Genomic DNA, 27,532 nt, shown 5'->3' on the forward strand with positions numbered 1-27,532 from the left:
AGGCCCAGAACCAACACATCCAGTGTCGGCTTCATACATCAGTGCAGGATCCAATAAGCTTCAGAGGCAGCATGTCAAAAAGATCTCAGCAGGTAGCAAACTCTGCTGAGGTGAGTTCTGCTTCATGTGGTCAGCATCTGCACATCAGTTTGCATGCTGTGGCTGGGGCTAAGCTTCAAAGTCAGCCAGCCTAAGAGCCTATCTCATGCACAGACAGGCCAATAGCAATCATGACTTAATTATAACAAGAGGGCCCACATAACCTATGCAAGGGACATTGCTGGAGGACGCAGCTCAGGAGATAAAGGTGACTGCACCAATGGATCCCATAGGATACCTACTGCATATAGCTACTCCAGGAGACTGGGAATCATGAAAGATCTATCTAATACATAGAAACAAACACAAAGAAGAAGCCAAAATGGGGAGACAAAGAAAAAGGCCCTAAATGAAAGAACAGGGGACATCTCTAGTGAATGAGCTAAATTAATAAAATGGAGGCAAGATACAGAGTTCAAAGTAATGGTTCTAATGATGTCCAACTGCATGAAAAAGAACAAAGAAACAATAAAAAAGAACCAATCAGAAATGAAGAATACAGTATCTGAAATGACACTGGAAGGAATAAACAGTAGGTTAGATTAGGCAGAGGATCAAATCAGCAATTTGGAAGACAAGATAGAAAAAAACACCCAAACAGAGAAAAAAAAATTATTTTAGAAATTAGAATAGTTTAGGGGACCTTTGGGACAAATCGAAGCTTAACAAAATACACATCATGGCGGGGGGGTAACAGAAGGAGGAGAGAGAGAGCAAAGGATTGAGAACCTATTTGAAGAAATAATGACTGAAAAATTCCCTAACCTGGTGAAGGAAAGAAAAATACAAGTCCAGGAATTGTACAAAGTCCTAAAAAAGATGGACTCAAAGAGGCCTGCATGAAGACATATCATAATTAAAATGGCAAAGTTTAAAGACAAAAAAAATTCAAAAGAACCTATGCACCCCAATGTGCATAGCGGCACAATTTACATTAGGCAAGTGGTGGAAGTAATCTAGGTGCCCATCAGTAAATGCATGGATCAAAAAATTATGGTACATTTACACAATGGAATACTTCGAGGCAGAAAGAAAGAAGGAGCTCCCATCCTTTGTGACAGCATGGATGGATCTGGAGAGCATTATGCTAAGTAAAATGAGCCAGGCAGTGAAAGACAAATACCATACGATCTCACCTATAAGTGGAACCTAATCAAGAAAACAAACAAACAAGCAAAATATAACCAGAGACACTGAAATTAAGGACAATATGACAATAACCAGAGGGGAGGTTGGAGGGGATAATAGATGGGAAAATGGGGAAGGTTTGTCAGGAACATATATAAAGGACCCATGGACAAAGCTAAAGGGGGTTAGGATCAAGGGTAGGAGGTGGAGATGGCTGGGGTGGGGGGCATGGTGGGGAGAAAATGGAGACAACTGTACGTGAACAACAATAAAAAATGTGAAAATTAAAAAAAACTCTTAAAGTCACAAGAGAAAGACAGTTACCCACAAGGTAGTTCCCATAAGACTGTCAGGTAATTTCTCAACAGAAACATTTCAGGCCAGAAGAGACTGGCATGAAATAGTGATGAAAAGCAAAGACTTGCAGCCAAGACTGCTTTGCCCAGGAAGCTTATCACTGAAAATTGAAGAAGAAATAAAGAGCTTCCCAGCTTCCCAAACGATAAAAGACTAAGGAAGTTTGTTACTACCAAACCCCTATTGCAAGAAATGTTAAAATGATCTGCTTTAAGAAGAAAAAAAAACACAGAGGAACATAGTTAAAAGAATAATATGGCACTAAATATGTACCTATCAATATGTACCTATCAATAACCACTTTAATACAAATGGCTTAAATGCTCCAATCAAAAGAAAAGGTAAATGAATGAATAAGAAAACATGACCCATATATATGCTGTCAAGAAGAGACTCAATTCAAAAGAAAAGATCACACAGACTAAAAGTAAAGAGATGCAAAGAGATATTTCATGAAAGGGGAAAGAAGAAAACAACTTGGAGTAGCAATATTTAGACAAAATAGACTTTAAAACAAAGGCTGTAGTAAGATACAAAGAAGGGTTCCACATAATAACAAAGAAACAGTCCAACAACATGATATAACCCTTCTAAACATAATGCACTAAACATAAGAGCATCTAAATAATCCTGGCTGGTGTGGCTCAGTGGATTGAGTGTGGGCTACGAACCAAAGGGTCGCTGGTTCAATTCCCAGTCAGGGCACATGCCTGGATCGCGGGCCAGGTCTCCAGTGGAGGTCACGTGAGAGGCAACCGCACATTGATGGTTCTCTCCCTCTCTTTCTCTCTCCCTCTCCCCCCTAAAATAAATAAATAAAAAGTTTTTAAACAAGAGCACCTAAATATATAAAGCGAATCTTGATGGACATAAATGGAGAGATCAACAGAAATAGTAGGGAATTTTAACACCCCATTTAGATCGATGGACAGATGTTCCAGGCAGAAAATTAACAAAGAAATGATGGCCTTAAATTACACACTAGAATGGATAGATTAAATTGATATCTTCAGGGCATTTCACCCCAAAGCAACAGAATATACATTCTTTTCAAGTGCACATGGAACATTTTCTAGGATAGACCACAAAACAAGTCTCAGTAATATTTATGGAGATTGAAATCATATCAAGTATCTTTTCTGCCCATAATGGTATGAGACCAGAAATCATTCACCAGACAAAATTGAAAAACACACAGACATGGAGGATAAATAACATGTTATTAAGCAATGAATGGATTAACCATGAGATCAAGAAAGAAGCCAAAAGATATCTTGAAAGAAATCTAAATAAGAACACAACATCCTAAAATCTATGGGCCAGTGGAAGTAGTTTTAAGAGGGAAATTCATAGCACTACAGGCATATCTCAATAAACTAGAAAAATCTCAAACTGTCTAACTTTACAGTTAAAGGAAACTGAAAAGGAACAACAAACAAAGCCCAAAGTAAGTAGGATGAGGGAAATAAAAAACAGAGCAGAAACAAAGAAAATAGAGTCTAATAAAGATGAAAAAAATCAATAAAACCAAGAGCTGGTTCTTTTAAAAGATAAAAAAAGTTGACAAACATTTAATCAGGCTCATTAAAAAATAAGAGTGGAACCAAATAAATAAAATCAGAAATGAAAAGAAGAGAAATAACCACTGGCACCAAAGAAATATTGTAAAAAAAAAAAACATACTAAGAACTATATGTCAACAAATTAGACAATCTGAACACAGTGAATAAATTCCTAGAAACATACAATTTTCCAAAACTGAATCAGGAACAATCAGATAATCTGAATAGACAGATTATAACAGGTGAAATTGAAGCAGTAATCAAAAACTCCCCCCCAAAAAAAGTCCTGGACTAGATGACTTCACAGATGAATTTTACCAAACATTCAAAAAAGAACTAATACCTTCCTTTTCAAACTTCTAAAAATTTAACAGAAGGGAAGCCTCCCAAGCTCATTTTATAAGGCCAGGATTATTGTAATGCTATAACCAGATAAAGACACTACAAAAAAGGGAAATTACAGGCCAGTATCCATAATGAACATAGATACATAAATCTTCAACAAAATCTTAGCAAACTGGACCTAGCAACACATTAAACAGATCACACACCATCATCAAGGGGGATTTGTTTTGGGGATGCAAGGCTGGTATAATATCCGCAAATCAATAAACATGATACAGCACGTAAACCAAATGAAGGATAAAAATTACATGATCATATTAACAGATGCAGGAAAAGCATTTGATAAAATCTAGCACCATTTATGATAAAAACTTTCAGCAAAGTAGGAACAGAGGGAACATATATTAACATGATAAAGGTCATATATGACAAACCCACACCCAACATTATACTCAATGGGCAAAAACTACAAGCATTTTCTTTATGATTAGAAACAGGACAGAAATTTCCATTTTCACCAATCTTATTCAACATGGTACTGGAAGTTCTAGCCACAGCAATCAGACAAAAGAAGAAATAAAAGGCATCCAAATTAGAAAGGAAGAAATAAAACAGTGATTATTTGCAGATGACATGAGACTATATATAGAGAACCCTAAAGATTCTACCAAAATACTAACAACACAGATAAATGTAATGAATTACATTATTTTAGTAGGACTTTTGATGTAGACAGAATCCTTTGTCACACCATGGTACCAAATTTTGATGCAAGAAACAAACAAAAACAACTGATGTACATGATGAATGCAGCCAAGAAATTGTTGCTGAAAGAGCCTCTCCTTTCTCTACTTAACCCTAGGCCTGCATTTACTGCGTTAACTCTAGGCTCTTAACCCCCATGCCTGTGTTTTGTCACTTACCGAACTTTCGGTGGGTCTGAGATGAGGGAAGCAGCTGAGGTACCTCCCGGCTGACACCTGCAGGGAAGAGAGTAAACTCTCTGCACCACCACTGGGACTCTAACTCCTGACCATGTGGCGGCTCCTTGGCTTTCTACAGTATCCAGGAGAGAATCTGTCAGGGATACTTGAGACGGAAAGTGCTGTTTTGCTTCTTCATGCCTGTGGGTCCAGTCCGTCCTCATGGTGGTAAGATTACTACTACTTATAACCTGGCCAAGACATGAAAAGGGAATCATTTCAGTGTGGCTTATGTACTGTCGTACATTATGTACAAATAATGATATTCTTAGATAATCCTCTGATGTACATGCAGAGCACTAAATGAAAAATAAATATAAAACACAAATCTATAAATATAAAAAAACAAGGACCTCCATGTCTGCCAGGTAAATAGTACTGCCAAGGAGAGCAAGGAGAGCCAGAGTAACATGGAAATGACAAAGAGTTTCTTATCAATGGAAAAAAAGACCATACTGGGGCTTTGAAAACATGTAGAAAGTCCTGTTACTAAACTACCTCATGGTAATTTAGAAAACTTTTCTCATATGAGGTAACAATCCCAACAGGACAAACTTAAAAACAATATAAAAGAATGACCAGCATTTAGTATCATTAAGTACTTGTTATGTGCATGTTCACGTAGCATCGTGACAATCATTTATAATAATGTTAAATATCATAATAAGAAAACATCACCTCTAGAGTGATTTCTCTATTTCAGGAACTTTTCTTTATATATTGGCCTTACTTAACAAATATATTTAACTTTACAACAAACCAAGGAGGTAGATTATATCATTATCACCACTTTAAAGATAATAATATTGAGACACAGAAAAATTAAATATCTTGCCCAAAGTCACCTAGAAGCAAGTGGCTGAGGCAGGACTGAACTAGAACACCTGGTTTCAAAGTCCATATTCTTAACCACTATGCTACCCCGTGGCTTCATCATCGCTGCTGGTGAAAACATATCTCATGAATTTGAAGCAATAATATATTTTGAGCCATATTTTAAATCAGGTACAATTAAACTGGTTAGAAAGCCCTCCTTTTCACATAATTCCCTCCAGACACTCTTTTAATAATTAAAGGAAGATTCTGCTTGATTACACATATACAAAACAGGATGAAAGTTTGTTTGCTTTCCTGTCTTTCTTATGTTCCCTCATGCTGACAGTTAGTCTTAGCATTCCGTTCAGTGCTGATTCAGGTAACTTGGTGACCTAAGGCAGGTGCACTGGGAGCCACAGACCTCAGAGGGGTCCCAAGAGTGCACTTTGTGCCCATTCCAAGTGAAATTTAGTGGTTCTCTAAGTCCATCTTGGCAGATGGTCATGAGTCAGGGCCAGTAAAATTCCAAAAATACATCTCGAGTTTATAATCTCAAGTTTATGCAGCTCTTTTTATTCCAAGGGATAGATATTGTGAAAAAGAAAAAATGTAATCTTTTTAATAATAAAAGGTGGCTTGAACAAGATTCTTAGACAATTACAAGAACAGGAAAATGAACACTCATATTTTAATGGGTTAGAATAAAGATTAAAATACATCATTAAAAAGATGAAATACTATAAAAATACCATAATACTGAACTGAACCATAATTTCTTTAGACATAATAACAAATACTCTTGCCTATATATTTGCTGAATACTTGAAGGAAGACCAAAGGTAACCATCTTCATTTATAACCCATTCGAATTCAACATTATTACAAAGAATAAAATGTCTAAGCCAATGAAAGTTTACCTGGCTTTCAGGTGAATTATTTGTTAGATGATTAAATCTAAACATCTGGGCCAAAGTGATGTTTCTTCTTGGAAGGGGTGTGTTCCAACCATGCACTTCATGTGTTGTTTTCAAATCTTCTTTGGCAACAATTTTCTGACAAAAGTAAGTATTCAAAATAACAGGGCAACTTCCACTGGGGATAATAAGCTTTTGCCTGGAAGGGGATAAAAAAATACAAGAGTTTATTTGTGAAGCTGGATTCCCCTCATGTTCTTGCTAAATCAGGAAAACAAAGAGCAATGACTTGTCTGCTGTGGGCAGGTAAAATCAAGCCAGCCCAGTGAATGACAGATGCTCTCACATGGTCAATAGTGACTGTCAATGGATCCATTTTTACTTTTCCATTGAAACTTCTGTGTCAAGAGAGGGGCTAATAAAAGAAGGCCATCTAAGTGTCTGGGCTTGAGCTCCCTCAGGTCCTCCTACTCTGGTAGATGATGTCTTAGGGTGCCTCAGGGAGAAATGCAGGGAGTGAGCAAAGACCATCAACAGGTTCAAAGAATTACCCATTAAAATAAACGTTATTTACAAGTAAAACCACCATACATTCTGACAGCTCTAATCTTTCAAATAATTTGATATCAAATGCATAAGGAATGTTTACAGATAGACCACAGGCACTGAAATGCCTCATATTTAAGTAGAAAAGTAGTCTGGGAATATCAGACATATTTTCCTGGTCCCTCTGAGGCATTTGATTTGAGAAGACTAACACTCATGCCTCAAAACAAGTAGTGCTGCTTAACATTAAGAAAAAATATTCTAACTTCCATTTCTGAGATGGACTAGATATACTTTCTCCTATTTCTCTCATTAAGTACAACTAAAGTGCCCAGCATTATATATAAACTAAATATAAGAAGACACACTGTAAGGTGGAGAGAAGGTGGCAGAACAGCTAGGACCTAAGGTCCTTGCGACTTAAGGAACAAAAGTAGTGAATGCCTGGGTTTTCTCTTTGCCTCTTATATCCAGATTTGGAACTGAAGAACCTGAAAACCTGGAAACAGTAATGGGTATAGACCAAAATAAAAAGCCCCTACAAAAGCTTATTCTCTTCAACCACAGGACTAGGGAAGGGGCAGCCTAGTGAGACAGAAAACTTAGAAAATACCTGTTCTATCCTAGGTTAATATTGCAGAAAAACTGTTACCCACCTTCACATACAACAGCAAAGAGTGAATGACTTCCACTAACATCAGGTCATGAGGAGTCTCTACAGTCCAGCTGGGGTGGTGAAAAACAGGTAGAATAGGGTGTTTGGGGCTTTCATCTCTGAGCTTGTAGTGAGTGTCCCCATATACACACCATGACAGTGGAGACCACCTGGGGGGCCTGCACTTCCACCCCCACCCGACATTAGTAATCCTCTGGCACAGAGTGAGAACAGGTGTAGCAGAATGTCAGGACTTTCACCACTGCTCAGCATTACTAGGCCACCTTGACTCTCCAACCTTCCTCCAGTGTCAGTGGAAGCCGAGTGGAGAGCAGCAACAAAGCACTCTCCAAGCCAGAGTGATGTCAGTCAAAATCTAGCAGGAAGCTGGAACTCACACTCACCCAGGAGTAACAAAAAGTTCCCTCCCCCTTAGGTATCAGTGGAGGTCAGGTAGGAAGTCTGAACTTCTACCTCCATGTGGCAGTAACAAGCTCCACTGCCAACTCTCCTCTCAGAGCAGTGTCAGATAAAGTCACGTACATAGGCTTAAATAAGATCCAAAGTCTCATGTCATAATACCCAAAATGTACTTGTTGCCATAAAAAAAAAAATCATTTGTTATACTGAGAACCAGGAAAAAAGTCTCAACTTGAATAAAAAAAAACAATTAATAAATCACAATGCTGAGATGACAGATGTTAGATTTATCTGACAAAGATTCTATAGCAGCTATTATAAACATGCTTCAATGAACAATTACAAATGTAAACAAGACAGAAAACTAGAGGGTCCCAGCAAACAAATATATACCTTGGGCAAAGAAATATTTTTAATGGAAATTTCAGAACTAAGAAATACAGTAACAAAAATAAAAAACCTCAGTGGATGGGTTCAATAGTAGAATGGAGGGACAGAGAAAAGAATCAGTATCTTGAAGATAAAATAATGGGCATTAGCCAGTATGAACAAAGAAAACACAGACTGAAAAAACCATGAACAGAACCTCAAGATCTGTGGAAAGAAATATAAGTGGAAAATGTAGGTGAGTACGATAGGCTTTTATATTTCTGTTGACTTTTCAAAAATTTTTTTGGTTTGAAGCAAAACTGTAACACTGATATGGTTCTAAATGTATTCACAGGAAATATTTAAGACAATGATATTATAAATTAGGACAATAAGGGGACATGAGAAGATTTCTACACAAACTGGCAAAATGTTGACCTAGTAGATTGCGATAGGTTCTACATGTAAAATGTAATGCCTAAAGAAACCAATAAAATAGCTATAAAAAGAGACACATACAAAAACATAGGTGTGTCAAAATGAAGTTCTAAAAAATGTTCAAGTAAACCATATGAAGCTAGCAAAAAGAAAACAGAGAAACAGAACACAAAGAAAATAAAAAATAAAAAGGTAATTTAGTTCTAACATATCAATAATTGTATTAAGTGTAAATGGTTTATTTATTTTTTGTAGGTGCTCAATACATATTTACTTATTAATTTTTTAAAATTATATATTGATTATGCTATTATAGTTGTCCCATTTTCCCTTCATTCGCGTCTACCCTGTATACCCTCTCCCACCCACAATCCCCCCTTTTGTTCATGTTCATGTGTCATAAGTTCTTTAAAACTTCTATATTTCCCATACTATTCTTGCCCTCCCCCTGTCTATTTTCTACCTACCATCTATGCTACTTACTCCCTGTACCTTTTCTCCCTCTATCCTCCTCCCACTCCTCTGTTGCTAACCCTCCATGTGATCTCCATTTCTGTGATTCTGTTCCTGTTCTAATTGTTTGCTTACTTTGTTTTTGTTTTTGGTGTGGTTGTTAATAATTGTGAGTTTGCTGTCATTTTACTGTACATGTTTTTAATCTTCTTTTTCTTAGATAAGTCCCTTTAACATTTCATATAATAAGGGGTTGGTGATGATGAACTCCTTTAACTTGACCTTATCTGAGAAGCACTTTATCTGCCCTTCCATTCTAAATGATAGCTTTGCTGGATAGAGCAATCTGGGATGTGGGTCCTTGCCTTTCATACTTCTTTCCAGCCCCTTCTTGCCTGCAAGGTCTCTTTTGAGAAATCAGCTGACAGTCTGATGGGAACTCCTTTGTAGGTAACTGTCTCCTTTTCTCTTGCTGCTTCTAGAATTCTCTCCCTCATTTTTATCTTGGCTAGTGTAATTATGATGTGCCTTGGTGTGTTTCTCCTTGGATCCAACCTCTTTGGGATTCTCTGAGCTTCCTGGACTTCCTGGAAGTCTATTTCCTTGGCCAGATTGGGGAAGTTCTTCATTATTTGTTCAAATAAGTTTTCCATTTGTTGCTCTTCCTCTTCCCCTTCTGGTACCCCTATAATTCGGATGTTGGAACATTTAAAGATGTCCTGGAGGTTCCTAAGCTTTTCCTCATTTTTTTTGAATTCTTTTTTCTTCATTCTTTTCTGCTCAGTTGTTTCTTTCTTCCTTCTGGTCCACTCCATTGATGTGAGTCCCAGTTTTCTTCCCATTACTATTGGTTCCCTGTACATTTTCCTTCCTTTTACTTAGTGTAGCCTTCATTTTTTCATCTAATTTGCAACCAAATTCAACCAATTCTGTGAGCATCCTGATCACCAGTGCTTTGAACCGTGCATCTGATAGGCTGGCTATCTCCTGGTCACTTAGTTGTATTTGCTCTGGAGCTTTGATCTGTTTTTCCCTTTGAGCCATTTTTTTGTCTTGATGTGCCTGTTATATATGAGGGGTGGAGCCTTAGGTGTTCACCAGGGCAGGGCAACCCAGTTGCTGTGTTTTGATGCTGTATGTGGGGGGAGGAGTCAGAGAGGGAACAATGGTGCTTTCTCCACTCTCTTGTCAGATTTCAGTCCCTTCCATTGCTTCCCCCAAGCAAATGCGCCCTTCTGGTGCTGATTCCCAGGTGGATGGGCTTGTGTATGTTCTAGGACCCTGTGGGTCTCTCTAACGAACTCTCCTGTGAGGCTGGGAGTCTCTCCAAGCACCTCAAACCCCCCAAGTGTTTTCAATTGTTGTTTTGAGGCTTTATTTCCCTTTGCTGGAGCCCTGGGTTGCATGGTCTGTCTTGCTCCCCAGTTTTGCCTGGTTTATTTACATGCGAATGTGGGACTGCCTGCCTGGTCAGCACGCTGCGCCCTGTTCCACAATCACTGCCTCCCCGGGTCTGCCCACTGCCACCCCACTCCTGGGGTCTGCCAGCCACTGCCTACATGCCCAGGGTCCGCCTGCTGCCATATTGCGCACCTGGGGGTATTGCGCACAAGGGGTCAGTCAGCTGCTGCCTTGCACGCTGAGGTCCAAAAGCCACTGCTTTTTTTGCGATGACCCCCCTCCGCCTGTCCTGGGACTCCACCCCTCCTACTTGTCTGGATGAATGTGTCTATTTTAACTCCTTGGTTGTCAGACTCCCATACAGTTCGATTTTCTGTCAGTTCTGGTTGTTATTTTGTTTCTAAATTGTCGTTGTCCTTATTTTGGTTGTACGAGGAGGCACAGTGTGTCTACCTATGCCTCCATCTTGGCCAGAAGTTGTAAATGGTTTAAATAAAGCAATTAAAAGACTGATTGGCAGAGTGGATTATAAAACAAGATCTATCCAAATGCTATCTATAAGAAATTCACTCCAAACATAAAGATATAGGTAGGATGAAAGATACAAATAGGATGAAAGTATAGGAAAAATAGATCATGTAAACATTTATACAAATACAGTGGAGAAGAAATGCTAATAACACATGAAATGAAGCAGGATTCAGAGCCAAGACAATTATCAGAGACAGAGAGGGACATTAACTAATGATGGAAAGGTCAGTCCACCGAGACGACATAGCAATCTTAAATGTATGTACACCAAAACACACAGATTCAAAACACTTGAAGCAAAATTAATGAAAGTGGAAGGATAAACCAAAAAATCCACAATTAAAGTTGTAGACTACAACACCTCTCAATATTTTATACAACTAGACAAAATATGAGCATGTGACATGATTGCTCATGTAGAAAATTGTAAGGAATCAACAACATAATGCCTAAAACTAATAAATGAGTTCAACAAGGTAATAACAAAACACAAAAGTCAAATGCATTTCTATATACTCTCAATGAATATGTGAACACCAAAACTAAAAGTCTAAATCATTTATAATTGCAAAAAACCAAAAAACTTTTGCTATAAATCTAACACAACATGCGTATGACTTACATGCTGAAGCTACAAAACACTGATGAAATAAATCAAAGATCTTAACAGAGAGACATACAATATCTATTGATTGAAAGACTCAATGTCATAAAGATGCCAATTCTCCCCAAATGAATACAAAGATTTAAAGTAATTCTATCAAAAGCCTAACAAGATTTTTTGCAGATATGCATAAGCTTATATGGGACATGAGCGAGATGGCAAAATAGGAGGTCTCTGCTCTCATTCCACCATACCAACAATAATCTGGCAGTCATCCTTGGCCTAACATGTTTTTGTGGGAGCATGGGATTCAGGCAGAAGATTGTACAACCCTGGTGGAGCCTAAGATTGAAAGGGCCATTTTGAGAATGCAGGCACATGCCTAGGTGGCAGATACGCCAACTCTGATACTGGCTATAGACTTTGAAACCAGTTTCATACCCTTTAAATGGGCTGCAAGCCCCATTTAACCTTGGTCCTGCCACCAGCACCATCTGACAGGGGACCTAGGAGGAGCCACACTCCCTTGTTGCTTAAGTAACAGTCCTGCTGACCTCAATTCCAGCTGTAGATCCTAAATCAGTCCATGGCCCTGTTCCAGACAGGTTTGCAAACCATATTCTGATAAGGGATAAATATCCAAAATATATAAAGACTACAATTCCATAGCAAAACCTCCTAAATAACCTGATTAAAAAACAGGCAGAGGGTCTGAATGGACATACTTCCAAAAAAGACATACAAATGGCCAACGGGTATATGAAAATGTGCTCCACACCTAATCATCTGGGAAATACAAATCAAAACCATAGTGAGATATTACCTCACAGTTGTTACAAAGGCTATTACAAAAAAAGATAAGAAATAAATGTTTTTGAGGTGTGAAGAAAAGGGAAGCCTGGTACACTTTTGATGTGAATACAAACTCGTGCAGTACAGACCTTCATCAACAAATTTAAAACACAACTACCACAGGATCCAGTAATCCCACTTCTGAGTATATATCCAAAGGAAATAAAATCAGCATTTCAAAGAGATCTGCATTCCCACATTCACTGCAATATTAATCACAATGGCCAAGAAAAGGAATCAACCTCTGTCTGTTGACAAATGAATGGGTAAAGAAAATGGTACATACACACTCACAAAATGAAATATTATTTGCCATAAAAAGAAAGTAATCCTGCTATTTGCAAAAGCATGGATATGGATGAACCTAGAAGACATTATGCTAAGTGAAATAAACCTGACACAGAAAGATAAATACTATCTAATCTCACTTATATGTGGAATCTACAAAAGCTGAACTAGAAGCAGGGAGTAGAGCTGTAGTTGTCAGGGGCTGTGGGTGAGGAAAATGGGGAGATGTTTGTTAAATGATATAAACTTTCAGTTATTAAATGAGTAAGTTCTGAAAATCTAATGTACAGCATGGTGACTATAGTTAATAATACTATATTGCACAGTTGGACTTTGCTAAGAGAGTAGATTTTAAGTGTTCTCACCACACACACAAAAAGGTAACTATGTATGGTGAGAGATGTGTCAAATAAGTATAATTTTTACTTACCAATTATACCTTACTACTAAAGCTATAAAAATTAAATATGTAAATGTAAACTATGAAGTCATAAAACTTCTAGGAAAATAGAAAATCTTCAGTATCCGCACTTAGCAAAGAATACTTAAATGTGAGATTAAAAATTTTACCCATAAAAGAAAAAACTGATAAACTGGACTTCATCAAAACTGAAAAAAAATGTGCTATGAAAAAGTCCCTGTTAAGAGGATGAAAAGGCAAAATATACAGGGAAAATATTTGCAAACCACATATACAAAAGTGGACTAGGATCTACAATATATTAAAGAACTCTGAAGACTGAAAAAGAAATGAACAATCCAAATTAGAACAGGGACAACAGTTATGAACAATCACTGAAGATAGATAAGAATGGCAAATGAGCACATGAAAAAATGTTCAACATCATTAGGCATTAAGAAAATACACATTAAAACCACAATGAGGTGCCTCTACACCACCAAAATGACTAAAACAGAATATGGTAACACCTCCAAATACTGGTGAGGATGTAGAGAAACTGGATTGCTCACTGGTGAGAAATGCACAGCAACTGTGGAGAAGTTTGCCAGTTAAAAAAAGACACAACTAAACATGTAACCCACTGAACTCCTAGGCATTTATCCCAGAAAGATACAAACTTATGTTTATACAAAAACCTACATAGGAATGTTCACAGAAGCTTTATTCATAATACCCCTGAATTAGAAACAACCTAAACATCATCACTGAGTGAACAGCTGAAAAAGCTGTTGAATTCACACCACACAGTCTAGTCAACAATAAAAAAGGAATGAGCTACTGAGACACACAACAATGTGGATTAATCTCTAGGGAATCGTGCTGAGTGAAAAAAAAACCCAACTATCTCTAAAGAAATGAAGAACATATTAGTTCCCAGAGTTTAAGGATAGGAGGAAAGAGGAGAAGAGAATGAAGTTGATACACTTATAAAAGTGCAACATGAGTGATCCTGTGTTGACAGAATTATTTTGCTTCTTGACCTTGTCAATGTTAATTCCCTGGTTGTGATATTGCACTGTAAGTTTACAAGATGTTGAAGTTGGCACTGGGGGAAACTGGGTAAAAGGATACAAATGACCTCTCTATAGTATTTCTTACATGGAAAACCATGATTACCTCAAAATAAAAAGGTTCATTAAAAATATGAGTTCTGTAATATCATTCATTCTAAACAAAAAATCCCGCAACATAACCATGGTTAATTTAAACTTGTGACGGTTCAAAGAATTTCCTCTATTTTTTAAAAAACACCTAATATAGTAACTATATGATCAATATCTAATTTCTGTCCAAATTATCAGTCTTATCTATGTAAACATAAATTTCAGCTTTATGCAAAATTTATTATGTAAATTTTCCTGCTCAAAGGTAAAGTGCTGAATATGACTTCATATAGTATTGGGCTGGCCAAAAGTCCATTTAGTTTTTTTCTGTAAAATAAAAGACACGATTTTCACTTTCACCAGTAACTTTATTGATTTGGATATTTTGAGTATGTCAGCTATATTCTTCTATTGACTTCTAGTGGTTAGAGGCCAGGGGTGCTGCTAAACAACTTCCAATGCATAAGACAGCAAAGAATTATTTGGCCAAATGTTAACAGTACCAAGACATTTTGCAAACTACTTTTGACATGTTTGATCAGTCATAGCACCTGTTCTATCTATATACTGCACAAAGCTTTTTTTTTTTTGTATTTCAGTTGCATTTTTACCTTGCTTGAAATAATAAGAAATAATATGCTAAAAATGTTGCACATTTTCTTCCATCTTCAATATTAAAATGGCTATACAAAAGTCTGACAATTTTAATAAGATTTTTTAAAACTCAAACTGATATGACAGCTGTCATGATACATTCTAATGAAATTGTTTCCAATGAAGTTAAAGACAACTAAGCACTACTAAAGCCATCACAGGAAAAAACCAAATGAACCTTTTTGGCCAACTCAATATGTTCTAGGCTCAATTTACCTCTCTAACGTGTACACCATGTAATTACAGTAAAGCTTGTAATCCCATATCATTCTGTTTCAAGAACTAGGCCCACATTTTCTACAAGATGGTAGTTTATCCTAATCTAGATACATTCCTTAGTGTCTAGCATACTTCTACACAGTCTATTTAAGCTTGGAATGTATATATTTTAAGCCTATAGACTATAGATATGGTTACCCAGAAAAATTTAAAAAAATGTGAGAATAGACAGAATAAGAGAATAGAGGGAGAGACAAAGGGAGAGAGCAAGAAAAGGCTGTAAGAAAATAAGAGTGTAGGGGTGGGGCATAATGTTTATTACTGTCTGGGTACAACTATAAATATGCTTCACACAGCCAGATGGATGAAAGATGTCATAAACTTCCAGCTTTTCCCTTCAAGTTAATTTAAAAAATATAATAATTCAGTATTATTATAATAACTAAATTAAGGAGAAAAAGGCATTAGATAAAAATTTTGTTGTATATTTAAAACTTTTCAGTTTACAGGTAAACATACCAATATTAGAACTATGTTCTGCCCAATATAAAGTCTTGTTTAAGGCCATTAAGGTTAAACTGAATTGAAAACAGAGTAACTCCAACTAAGTGAACACTTATTTTAGCCTCCTAGGCCATTAAAAAACCAACCAACCAACCAACCAACCAAACAAATGAACAAACAAACAAACAAAACACAACTTTCAAAGCTATTCTAATGATTAGCTTTTATTTAAATAAAAAAGTGATTTATTTCAACCCTCTATTCTATTTAGCTCAAGTAAAAACAAAAGGATATTTTCTTTACTTAATATACCCACTCTCTTAAAAAGAGGGTTAACTCACTGACTGTGATAGCTCTAAATGTTCTTTGCCTCCCAGGCAGGGCCACTTTGCTAATTACAAGCAATTAATCTGCAAAGGGCCATAATTTACACACACAAGCAAACTTAAAAGGGGGCTATTTTTCTGAACTCTCTTTATCTTTTTAAAACGCTTTATTTTATTTATCTTTGAAAATAAGGGAGGCAGAAAAAGGGAGCGAAACATCAATATGAGAGAGAAAATTTGATCCATTGCCCCTCAAGCACACCCTAACCAGGGATTGAACCTGCAACCCAGGCATGTGCCATAACTGGGACTGAACCAGCGACCTTTGCTTCACAGAACAACACTCAACCAACTGAGCCACACAGTCCGGGGTTCTGATCTCTTTTAGATAAAGTGAACAAACCCATGCTAGATGCAGGATTATTCCATCAAAATAAATAATAACCATTAATATAGTTATCCTACTCTACTTGCAACTATATTAGGTAAATGTACAAATATACTCACAATTTCAAGCATTACATACACTCTTGGTGTTTTTGCTCACTTCTCATTTTTTCTCTTATTTACAGGCAGATTTGAAGCACCTTTTAAAGTACTTCGAATCTTTCGTTTATCTGTTATTATAATACTAATATTTTTATTAATACTCCATATTTTGTTTGCCAACTAACATCCACTTATGTTTTTTAAAATATTCAACTCCATTTTACATAAAAATATTCAAAACATATTCTTGATAACAAATTAACTTTGAAATATAGGAATTCGTAGTAATCTGGCAAAGATGGTTGACCTGGCAGGAAATTTTTTATTTACTTATTTTTAATTTTTATAACTAGAAACAAGTCTTTATTAAGTAACTTTTATTATCAGAAAAATAAAACTCTTATAATTCTCTTTACAGCAAATGTGTAGTATCAACACTTTGGCCCTATTAAATTAAAAGCCCTTTAGGACTTCCAGCCAAGATGGAGGAATAGGTAGACACACTTTAGATTCCTTGCACAACCGAAAGAAGGATAACAATCAACTTAAAAACAAAAAACAAGCTTAACTGCCAGAAAATCAAACTGTCTGGAAGCCCAACAACCAAGCAGTTAAAGAAGAAACATTCATCCAGACCAGCAGGAGGGGCAGAGACAGGCAGCTGGGGCAGGCTAGATATGCGGCAAGACGGTGGCTGGGCAGATCAGGAGGGCAAGCGGCAGCTGGCAGACCAGGCAGTCCCATGTTCGCAGTGAGGATAAACTGGGAGGAAAAACTGGGGAGCAAGACAGACTGTGTAGCCCAGGGTTCCAGTGTAGGAAAAGAAATCCCCGAACCTCTCTCTGGCTGCAAAAACCTGTGGGGGTTGTGGGAGCAGGAGAAATAAACAGTCTCACAGGAGAGTCTGTTGGAGGGGCTCACGGGGTCCTAGAAAGTACACATCCATCCACCCTGGAATTAGCACCAGGGCAGCACCTGGAAGGGCAGAATTTGTTTTCAGAAAGTAGAGGAAGTGAATGAAAGCAGCAAGAGCCTAGCAAGTGTCATTGTTCCATCTGACCCCTCCCCCACATACAAAACCACAACATAGCAAGAAGGGTTGCCCTGCTAACGAATACCTAAGGCTCCAACCCTTATAACAGGCAAATGCAGAGACAAAAAATTATGGCCCAAATGAACAAACAGATGAAAATTCCAGGAAAAGAATTAAGCGACAAGGAGATACACAATCTATCAGATGCAGAGTTCAAAACACTGGTAATCAGGATGTTCACAGAAATGATTGAGTATGGTCTCAAAATGAAGAAAGAAAAGAAGGGTATCCAAAGTGAAATAAAGGAAAATGTACAGGGAAACAACAGTGAAGGAAAGGAAACTGGTACTCAAATCAACGATTTGGAACAAAAGGAAGAAATAAACATCCAACTGGAACAGAATGAAGAAACAAGAATTCAAAAAAAAAAAAAGAGAGGCTGAGGAAACTCTGGGACAACCTTAAATACTTCAACATCGAATTACAGGGGTGCCAAAAGGAAAAGAGGAAGAACAAGAAATTGAAAACTTACTGAAAAATTACTGAAAGAAAACTTACCCAATCTGGTGCTGGAATAGACATACAATTTTGTGAAGCTCAGATATTCTCTAAGAAGTTGGACCCAAAGAGGAACACACCAAGACACACCATAATTAAATTATCCAAGATTAGAGACTTCTGGCCAAGAGGGAGGCATATGCAAATACACTTTGCTTCCTGGAACAACCAAAAGAAGGACAATGACAAATTTAAAAACAAAAAATAACCAGAACCCACAGAAAATCAAACTGTATGGAAGTCTGATAACCAAGGAGTTAAACAAGAAACATTCATCCAGACTGGTAGGAGGGGCGCAGATGGGCAGCCAGGGCTGAGAGAATTCTCGGCAAGGTGGTGGCTAGAGGACTGAGGTGGGAAAGGAGGCATCTGGTAGAGAAGGCAGTCCCACATTCGTGTGCGGAAAACCAGAAGGAACAACTGGGGAGCAAGGCAGGCCGTGCAACCCAGGGTTCCAGTGCAGGGAAATAAAGCCTCAAAACCTCTGACTGAAAAAACTTGTGGGGGTTGAGGTGGTGGGAGAAATTCCCAGCCTCACAAGAGAGTTTGTTAGAGAGACCCACATGGTCCTAAAACATATACAAACCCACCCACCTGGGAATCAGCACCAGAAAGGCCAAACTTGCTTGTGGGTAGCAGGGGAAGTGACTGAAAGCTGGCTGATAGATGAACAAGTGGGATTGTTGCTTCTTGGATCCCTACCCCACATATAGTGCCAGAACATAGCAATGTGGGTTATCCCGCCCTGGCAAATCACAAAGGCTCCCGCCCCTTACTTCATCATAGGTGCACCAAGACAAAAAAGAAGGCCCAAATGATAGAACAGATCAAAGCTCCAGAAAAAAAACAACTAAGTGACAAAGAAATAGCCAACCTATCAGATGCACAGTTCAAAACACTGGTAATCAGGATGCTCATAGAATTGGTTGAGTATGGTCACAAAATAGAGAAAGAGTGAAGGCTATGAAAAGTAAAATAAAGAAAAATATATAGGTAACCAACAGTGATGGGAAGGTAACCATGACTCAAATCAATGGTTTGGACCAGAAGGAAGAAATAAACAGTCAACCAAAGCAGAATGAAGAAACACAAATTCAAAAAAATGAGGAGAGGCTCAGGAACCTCCAAGACAACTTTAAATGTTCCAATATCTGAATCATAAGGGTGCCAGAAGGAGAAGAGGAACAGCATAAAATTGAAAACTTATTTGAAAAATTAATGGAGCACTTTCCTAATCTGGCAAAGGAAATAGACTTCCAGGGAGTCCAGGAAGTTCAGATAATCCCAAAGAAACTGGATCCAAGGAAGCACACACCAAGGCACACCATAGTTACATTAACCAAGATTAAAGATAAGGAGAAAATCTTAAGAGCAGGAAGAGAAAAGGAGACAGTTACCTACAAAGGAATTCCCATGAGACTATCAGCTGATTTCTCAAAAGAAACCTTATAGTCAAGAAGAGGCTGGAAAGAAGTATTTCAAGTCACATAAGGCAAGGACCTACATCTAAGATTACGCTATCCAGCAAAGCGATCATTTAGAATGGAAGGGCAGATAAAGTGCTTCCCAGATAAAGTCAAGTTAAAGGAGTTTATCATCTCCAAGCCCTTATTATATGAAATGTTAAAAGGACTTACCGAGAAAAAGAAGAAGATCAAAAATACAAACAGGAAAATGACAAGAAACTCACAACCATCAACAACCAAACCTAAAAAAACAAAAACAGAAAAAAAAAAGATTTAAGCAAACAACTGGAACAGGAACAGAATCACAGAAATGGAGATCACATGAAGGGCTATCATGGGGAAGGGGAGATGGGAGAATGGGGGAAAAGATACAGGGAATAAGTAGCATAGATGATAGGCAGAAAATAGGCAGGGGGAGGTTAAGAATAGTATGGGAAATGGAGAAGCTAATGACCTTATATGTACGACCATGTACATGAACTATGGAGGGAGGGGAATGCAGGTGGGAAGGCGATGCACAGCAGAAGGATATAAAGGGTAGACAAAAAATGGGACAACTATAATAACATAATAGATAAAATATATGTTAAAAAATTATCCAAGGTTAAAGATAAGGAGAGAATCTTAAAAGCTGCAAGAGGAAAGGAGACAGTTACTTACAAAAAAGTTCCCATGAGACTGTCAGCTGATTTCTCAAAAGAAACTTTACAGGCAAGAAGGGGCTAGAAAGAAGTATTTTATGTCACGAAAAGCAAGGACCTACATCCAAGATTACTCTATCCAGCAAAGCAATCATTTAGAATGGAAGGACATATAAGAGTGCTTCCCAAATAAGGCCAAGTTAAAGGAGTTCATCATCACCAAGCCCTTATTATATATGAAACTTTAAAGGTACTTATCTAAGAAAAAGAAGGTAAAAAACTATGAACAGTAAAATGACAACAAACTCACAAGTATCAACAACCAAACATAAAAAAAAAACAAAAGCAAAAACAAACTAAGCCAACAACTAGAACAGAAACAGATTCACAGAACTGGAGATCACATGAACGGTTATCAGAAGGGAGGAGGAGGAGGGAAAATGGGGGAAAAGGTACAGGGAATAGGAAGCATAAATGGTAGGTACAAAATAGACAGAGGGAGGTTAAGAATAGTATAGGGAATGGAGAAGCCAAAGAATGTATATGTAAGACACATAGACATGAGCTAGGGGTGAGGGAATGCTGGAGGGAGGGGGGTGCAGGGCAGAGGGGAATACATAAAACATATGGTTCTTAACTTTACTCAAATTGAATTCATAAACACTATCACTTCCTTATATATACATAAGGAAAGAGTATAGTAAAATTAGGAAATACTAAACTATATGCATAATTTATCATTCTTAGTTTGTGCTTTTAAAATATAGTACATGCATGTAATATATATGCCGATTCTTTGGTTTATTAGTTACAACATACAATGTACAAAATACAAAAAGCAGGGAATCTTTTTAATTATAAAAATATAATTCTTTTAGTTTGAAATGGGGAAAATAAATTTAGCTGGCAGGCAATTAACAAGAATGAACATTAAATGAATACTCTAGGTTTCCTCAGAAGATAGAAAACTGAGTGATGTAGTTGGAATGAACAATGTCTTTAATTAAATGTTTATGAAGTAAAAAAGTTACAGTAAACTAAAGTTAATTTATTGAAGAAAAATATTTTAAATAAGTTTAGTGTAGCTTAAGTGTACATGTTTTTTTCAAAGTCTACAATAGTGTACAGTAATGCCCTCAGCCTTCACATTCACTCACCACTCACTGACTCACTCAAAGCAACTTCCAATACTGCAAGTTCCATTCATGGTGAGTGCTATACCAGAGAACCATTTAAAAAAATCTTTTATACTGTATTTTATTGTATCTTTTTATATGTTTATATATCAGATACACAATTACCATTATGTTAAAACTGCCTACAGTATTTAGTACAATAACATGCTATACAGCTTCATAGTAAGAACAATAGGCTAAACCATATAGCTAGGTATATAGTATACTATCTAGGTCTGTGTGAGTCCACTTTATGATGTTCACACAATGACAAAATCACACAATAATGCATTTCTCAGAATGTGTCCCCATCCTTAAGTGACCATGACTATAGTGTAATGTGGGAGCGTACCTCAAGTTTGATTTGAATACATGTACCTGTTCATGCCATCATTAAAACCACAGTAAAGATTTGTATGAAGCACATGTTTCAGGTCAGACATCCTGCTAGATGCCCTGCATGCTGTACATAGTGAACCATTATTCCCATACTACAGAGTAGGTGCTGCTAGTTTCACACAAGTTTAAAGTTGGGGAAACTGAAGTGGAGACAGAGTTATTTACTAAGATTATAAAGCCAGAAGTAGAGAAGCTGGATTTGATCTAACTCTGCCCTAAGATATCTAATGCAACACCTAGAAAGGACACCCTCTAGGCTAAAGAATTGACTCAGTTTCGTTTTATAGCAAGGACTCTAGAGGGACTATTTAAAGTGAAATGCTTATTATTATATCTTTGAAGAAAAACACATGCAGATACTAACTCTTAAAGTGGTAATGTAGGAGTAGTTGTGGATTTAAGAATAGATTGATTACCTCAAGTTACACATAAAGGCAGGACAGGAGTGCAGCAAAGAAAAAAAGATTTTTTTCTGATTATGAAATTCATGAATGGCCATTATATAAAACTAGGGAAAATCAGAAAAAAAGAAAAAAATTAGTTGGCAGACAGCCGTAATGAACATGTTGGTGCAATTCTGGTGTAATATGTAAAAGCAATTCCACTAAGTTTCTTGGACTTTTGTCCTGGAGCAAACCCAGGAGATTTGTGCTAAATTGCCTATATAGTTTAAACTACTTGGCTGAAACTGAGGCTTTTCAGGAAACTGAGAGTTCCAAGGGAAGTGCCAGATGTAAAAAGACAGCAGCAAGTTGGAGAGAAGGATAAGCTTGGTGGCCTGGTACCTAAAGACACAAGAATGGAACTGTAAGTAGCTACCTTGAGGGCTTCTAGAAAAAGTACTGGAACCTCAGAATCTTTTTTATCTCTTTAAGCCCAAGCCACTTTTATTTTTCTTCTGTTTTACATAGCTAATTGTTTATAGGAATACTCCATGATGAGCTAGCGACAAACTAGAGAAATAAACAAGAGCAAACATTCCTCAAAGATTCAAACAAACCACGTCAGCAGCAACCACAAAAGATACTAAAATCTACAGATAAGGGTTAGATCTGCACAAGATACACCAGTGCATATTTCCCTGGCTTGTTAGAAGGTTAACATGGAGTTCCAACTGGGTTTCTAAGGACAACAATCATCTACAAGTTCTGAGTGTAATCTTAATTTGCCCATTATCTACTAGAATTAAGACGTTGCAGGATCTTCCCTCATTGGGGGAAAATAATTTGTGTTTAATAGCAGCTATGTAAAAGTTCATGACATACTATTTACATTTGTATGATATAAACATTTATATTAAAGTTATAGAAAAGAGCTCTGTCTGTTCTTAAGAATATCAGAACTGCACCCACCACAGCACTTTCCTTCAACAGAAGCACTGAAGTATAAAACTGGCTTCCTTAAACCAATTAAAGAACTCGAAAGTTTGTTACATATCTAAAAAGATCTCAGGTATCTTTAGTAATACACCAGAGTTGTTCAAACTGAGATGATTGTATAAAATGTTGGCCAAAAACATAAATGAAGAATTTATAATATAGCCATGTGGTGTGACATTCAGGCTGTATAGGAAAAGTGAAGCCAACTCTAATTCCTTCCCATTGGTTATTTATAATTTAACAACAGTAACAATGAGGTGGCTTAACATGTTTTTAAAAATGAGAAATATATACATCAAAGAGTGTACAACCAGTTTATGACTTGCCTCCAATTTAAAAAATAACCAAACACCTGTACAGATTAGCATGAAAGAAACTGTCCTTCAGTATCTGCCATTTGTAATCTTTCTGTGATTGTCTTTTTTTGTGGCAAGTTCAACAGAGTAGCAGTGGCTGGCTTGGATAGGTATCTTCTCTAAGAAGACAAAAAGACTATATCTCAGTGTTCATGAATGTTTTTCCAATCTGTTGAGACATACCTGTACCCAAATACCCAGAGTTCTCTCCTGTTTCCCTCATCCCTCTCATTCTCCCCACTCCAGGGGGATATATATATATGTATCTCCATAGCATCTGGGCTTGTATTGAATGTGGTTAAGGGGAACTGAAGTTCTATTATCAGTAAACTGTTAGAATGCATTAGTATGGAACAGACTTTGGGAGCTGGTCTGGGAATGAAGCAATGATTTCTTTTTTTTTTCTCCTTTTTTAAAAATCTTAATCATTGTTCAAATACAGTTTTCTCCTTTTTACTCCCAATCCAGTCCCCCCTCCCACCCTCCCCACTTCCCTCCCATTACCACCCTCCCCTTAGTTTATGACCATGTGTCCTTTACGTCTGTTCCTGTGAACCCTTCCCACTGTCCCCTTAAATTCCCTCTTCTCTCCCCTCTGGTCACCGCCAGCCTGTTCTCTATTTCAGTGTCTTTGGTTATATTTTGCTTGTTTCTTTGTTTTGTTGTTTAGGTTCCTCTTAAAGGTGAGATCATATGGTATTTGTCTTTCACTGCCTGGCTTGTTTCGCTAAGCATAATGTTTTCCAGCTCCATCCACGCTGTTGCAAAGGGTAGGAGCTCCTTCTTTCTTTCTGCTGCATAGAATTCCATTGTGTAAATGTACCATAGTTTTTTGATCCATTCATTTACTGATGGGCATCTTGGTTGTGAAGCAATGATTTCTATCACTGTTCTTAGGGCAAATTCAGTCAAAGTTCCAAGAAAGAAACTTCTGGGAAACCACCCATTCAGAATATAGGGGTGTGTTCTTTCAGGTGGGAAGTAAAAAGTAGCAAGGTCAGGGAAGTGCAAGCGGTCTAATTTAAAGGAACTAAGCTTTATTCCTACCACTACAATTACCTCTGACAATCTGTAGTCATAAATACTCACATATAAGTTTAAATTACAACATGTAGCATAGGAATTGTTTGTTTATGACAAACCACAGGCCTTCATTCTTCAAGTAATATAAAGGTCAGATATGCTACTATAATTTACGTGTGTTCCAGAAAACAAAAAGCAGGAATTTTTCAGAACATATATCTGTGTCTCAGATGACATTTCTGGCTCAGGAGGCATTGCTCATCCTGCAGTTAGAGCACGACATCATACCCAGCATCTCCCAGGGAAAATGAGGCCAATGAGTGGGCAGAGTGGGAGGAGGCAGGTTGGGAATCATGGCAAGCTAAACCAGTGACTCAGAAAAACACACACCCATCCAGCTCCCACTCAGAACCCATCTGAGGTCATCCTGCCTTTAGATCACATGGCTCTATGCTTGAGGTCACTAGGACTACAGATTAGTTTTCATTAGCTGTCTGCTCTTTGGCCCAGCAGAGAGAGAGGGTTATCCCTGGCTGACAACAGGTAATATAACAGGAGTGGGTATGGTCTCCATGAAGCTTTAGGAAGTGGGCACCTGTGTAGGGTCACATAAAAACTCATAATTCCTGAGCCATCTCGACTGGTCCAAGAATTTTGCTTCTGTTATTTTATGGAGCTCTCATAACTACCCTGTTTGGTGGATAGAGTACTGCTAACATTCTTACTTAATAGATGTCAATGATTGTTTTGCTGTGACACTGTCATGTTCTTTCCATACTGTGATTTTTACCAAATGTAGTAAAAACTCAAGTGCAGAGTGCCTCCATACCCAATCCTTTAAGAATGTCTCACTCACTGTGCACTGAGAGGAGAAAGGCTATATACCAGCAATTCTAACCTGGTGTGCCACAAAAATTTTTAAAACATGCAATACCTGACTATTTAGTCAGGGGTACTGACCCGTTTTCCCTTAGATCACAGGTGGCAAACACAAAGCCCGTGGGCCAAATCCAGCCCTCCATCTTGTTTTATCTGCTGGCATCTTGTTTCTACCTGGTGGCAGCACTGAGCTCTCAATTAACTACTAAGGAGTAGTTACATTTATTCAGTACTAAAATTACATTCAGCCCTTTGAAGGCAACTGCGAGGCTGATGTGGCCCCTGGTGAAAATGAGTTTGACATCCCTGCCTTCGATGGTCAAATTAAGAAATCATAACAGCTAACACAATTGCTGTTTGGTTTGACTGAATCAAAATTATAATTATTTTTTTTGTCAGATCAGCAAAAGTATATTTTTGGTATGCTACCGAATTTTAGCCATTAGCATATGTGTGCCATGAGATGAAAAAGGTTGAAAATTGCTGCTACATAAGGAAAACCACAGTCTCTCTTCATGGGGGAAGCTACTAAGTCTAAAGAGAATCAACATGCCCTGCCAATTAATCCCAACCATTATCACCCCCATTAAAATGCAGTGTGCCCAGGAAGGACTCTGAATTCAATGATACTCTAGCTGGCAACAGTACAAAGATAAAATTTTAAAGAATCATATTACTGAATTGTCGATAGACAAAATGGAAAGTTATTAGACAAATTCATTCTAGACAAGTGTCTCTCTCTCTCTCTGCTTCCTTCTGTGAAATGTGCCTACTTCCTCAACAAGATTTTAGTATGTGAGGGATTGGAATTACATCTTTTATTTTTTCCACCTAATGTAGTATGCAGTAAGTGCTAGGCACATGGTAGGCACCAATAGATACATGTTGAAATAAATTTTTCTCATTTCCTTCAGAAAGTTATTCTTATCCTTGAATGCTTATTTTACAAAATGGAATGCAATTGTTAGATTCATTTCTAACATATTTTCTAATTTTTTCCTTAAGAGTAATATACAACTTCTAAAATCTGTGCGTTAGGATAATGAAAAAATGATCCTGCGTGCAGAGTGGGAAAAAGGAATTACTGTATTTTGCGTATATAATGTGTACTTTTTTGCCCAAATTTTTGAGGGAAAAATAAGGGTGTGCATTAAACATGGGTAGTACTAATTCCATATCTATATAAATGTTTTTAAAATTATTTTATTTATGCTCATGTGTTAAAAGTGTGACTCTAGAAAGCAATGATATCCATATGCAAAATAATACCCTGAAATATGATAATTAGTTTTGTTTCTACATATAAATAAATTAATTAATTAAAAAATTAAAATGTTAAGATTATTTTCCTGACAGTGTGGGCCAAAAACTTGGGTGTGCATTATACACAGGAGTGCATTATACACAGCAAAATACAGTAATCAAAGCAAAGCAGAGATAAAAGATATCTCTGAGTTTTTCTTTTAATACTTTAAATCTTTCATTACACCATTTTCCTGCTTGCAGTTTCCAGAGAGAGTTCGCTATAGTTCTTATACTTGCTTCTCCCCTCCTCAGGCTTCTTTCAAGATGTTATACCATTTAAAAAAATTAAATTTACTGAGGTGACATTGGTTAGTAAAATTATATAGGTTTCAAGTGTGCAATTCTATAACATATCTGTATATTGCACTGTGTGTTTACCACTCAAAGTCAAATCTCCTTCTGTTACCATCTATTCCAGTGGTTTCCAACCTTTTTGGCACTACAGACTGGTATCATGGAAGATGGAGGGGGGAGCATGTAACAGGACATGGAGCTCAAGAGAACTTCACTCCCCCGCTATGGTAGTGGGGAGAGACAGGAGGTGGAGTTCAGGTGAGCTTTGCTTGTGACTCAGCTCCTAACAGGCTGTGGACCACTGATCTATTTGACCCCCTTTATTACCTTCCTCCTACTCCTCTTTCCCCCTGGTAACCACCAAACTGTTGTATGTGTCTATAAGCTCTTGTTTGTTTGTTCACTTGTTGATTTCATCTTTATGCCCCACAAATTTGTGAAATCATATAGTTTTTGACTTTTCCTGTCTGACTTAATTTCACTTTACATAATATTCTTAAGATTC

At 37.3% G+C, this 27,532-nt stretch overlaps 1 protein-coding gene across 3 annotated transcripts in view; it reads right to left on the minus strand.

Annotated features, from left to right (window-relative positions):
• SPIDR (scaffold protein involved in DNA repair) overlaps window positions 1-27,532 on the minus strand; it is a 388,722-nt gene that overhangs the window by 120,147 nt on the left and 241,043 nt on the right. For all 3 annotated transcript variants that reach the window (XM_045849422.1, XM_045849423.1, XM_045849421.1), the window contains exons 9-10: window positions 6,208-6,403; window positions 4,415-4,665 (exon numbers count right to left, since the gene is read on the minus strand). In XM_045849422.1, the coding sequence (XP_045705378.1) occupies window positions 4,415-4,665; window positions 6,208-6,403 (447 nt within the window). The remainder of the gene's footprint in view (window positions 1-4,414; window positions 4,666-6,207; window positions 6,404-27,532) is intronic.

The sequence above is a fragment of the Phyllostomus hastatus genome, unplaced genomic scaffold (assembly GCF_019186645.2).
Source record: "Phyllostomus hastatus isolate PE091 unplaced genomic scaffold, TTU_PhHast_1.1 phas_contig_65, whole genome shotgun sequence".
Lineage (NCBI taxonomy): Eukaryota > Metazoa > Chordata > Mammalia > Chiroptera > Phyllostomidae > Phyllostomus > Phyllostomus hastatus.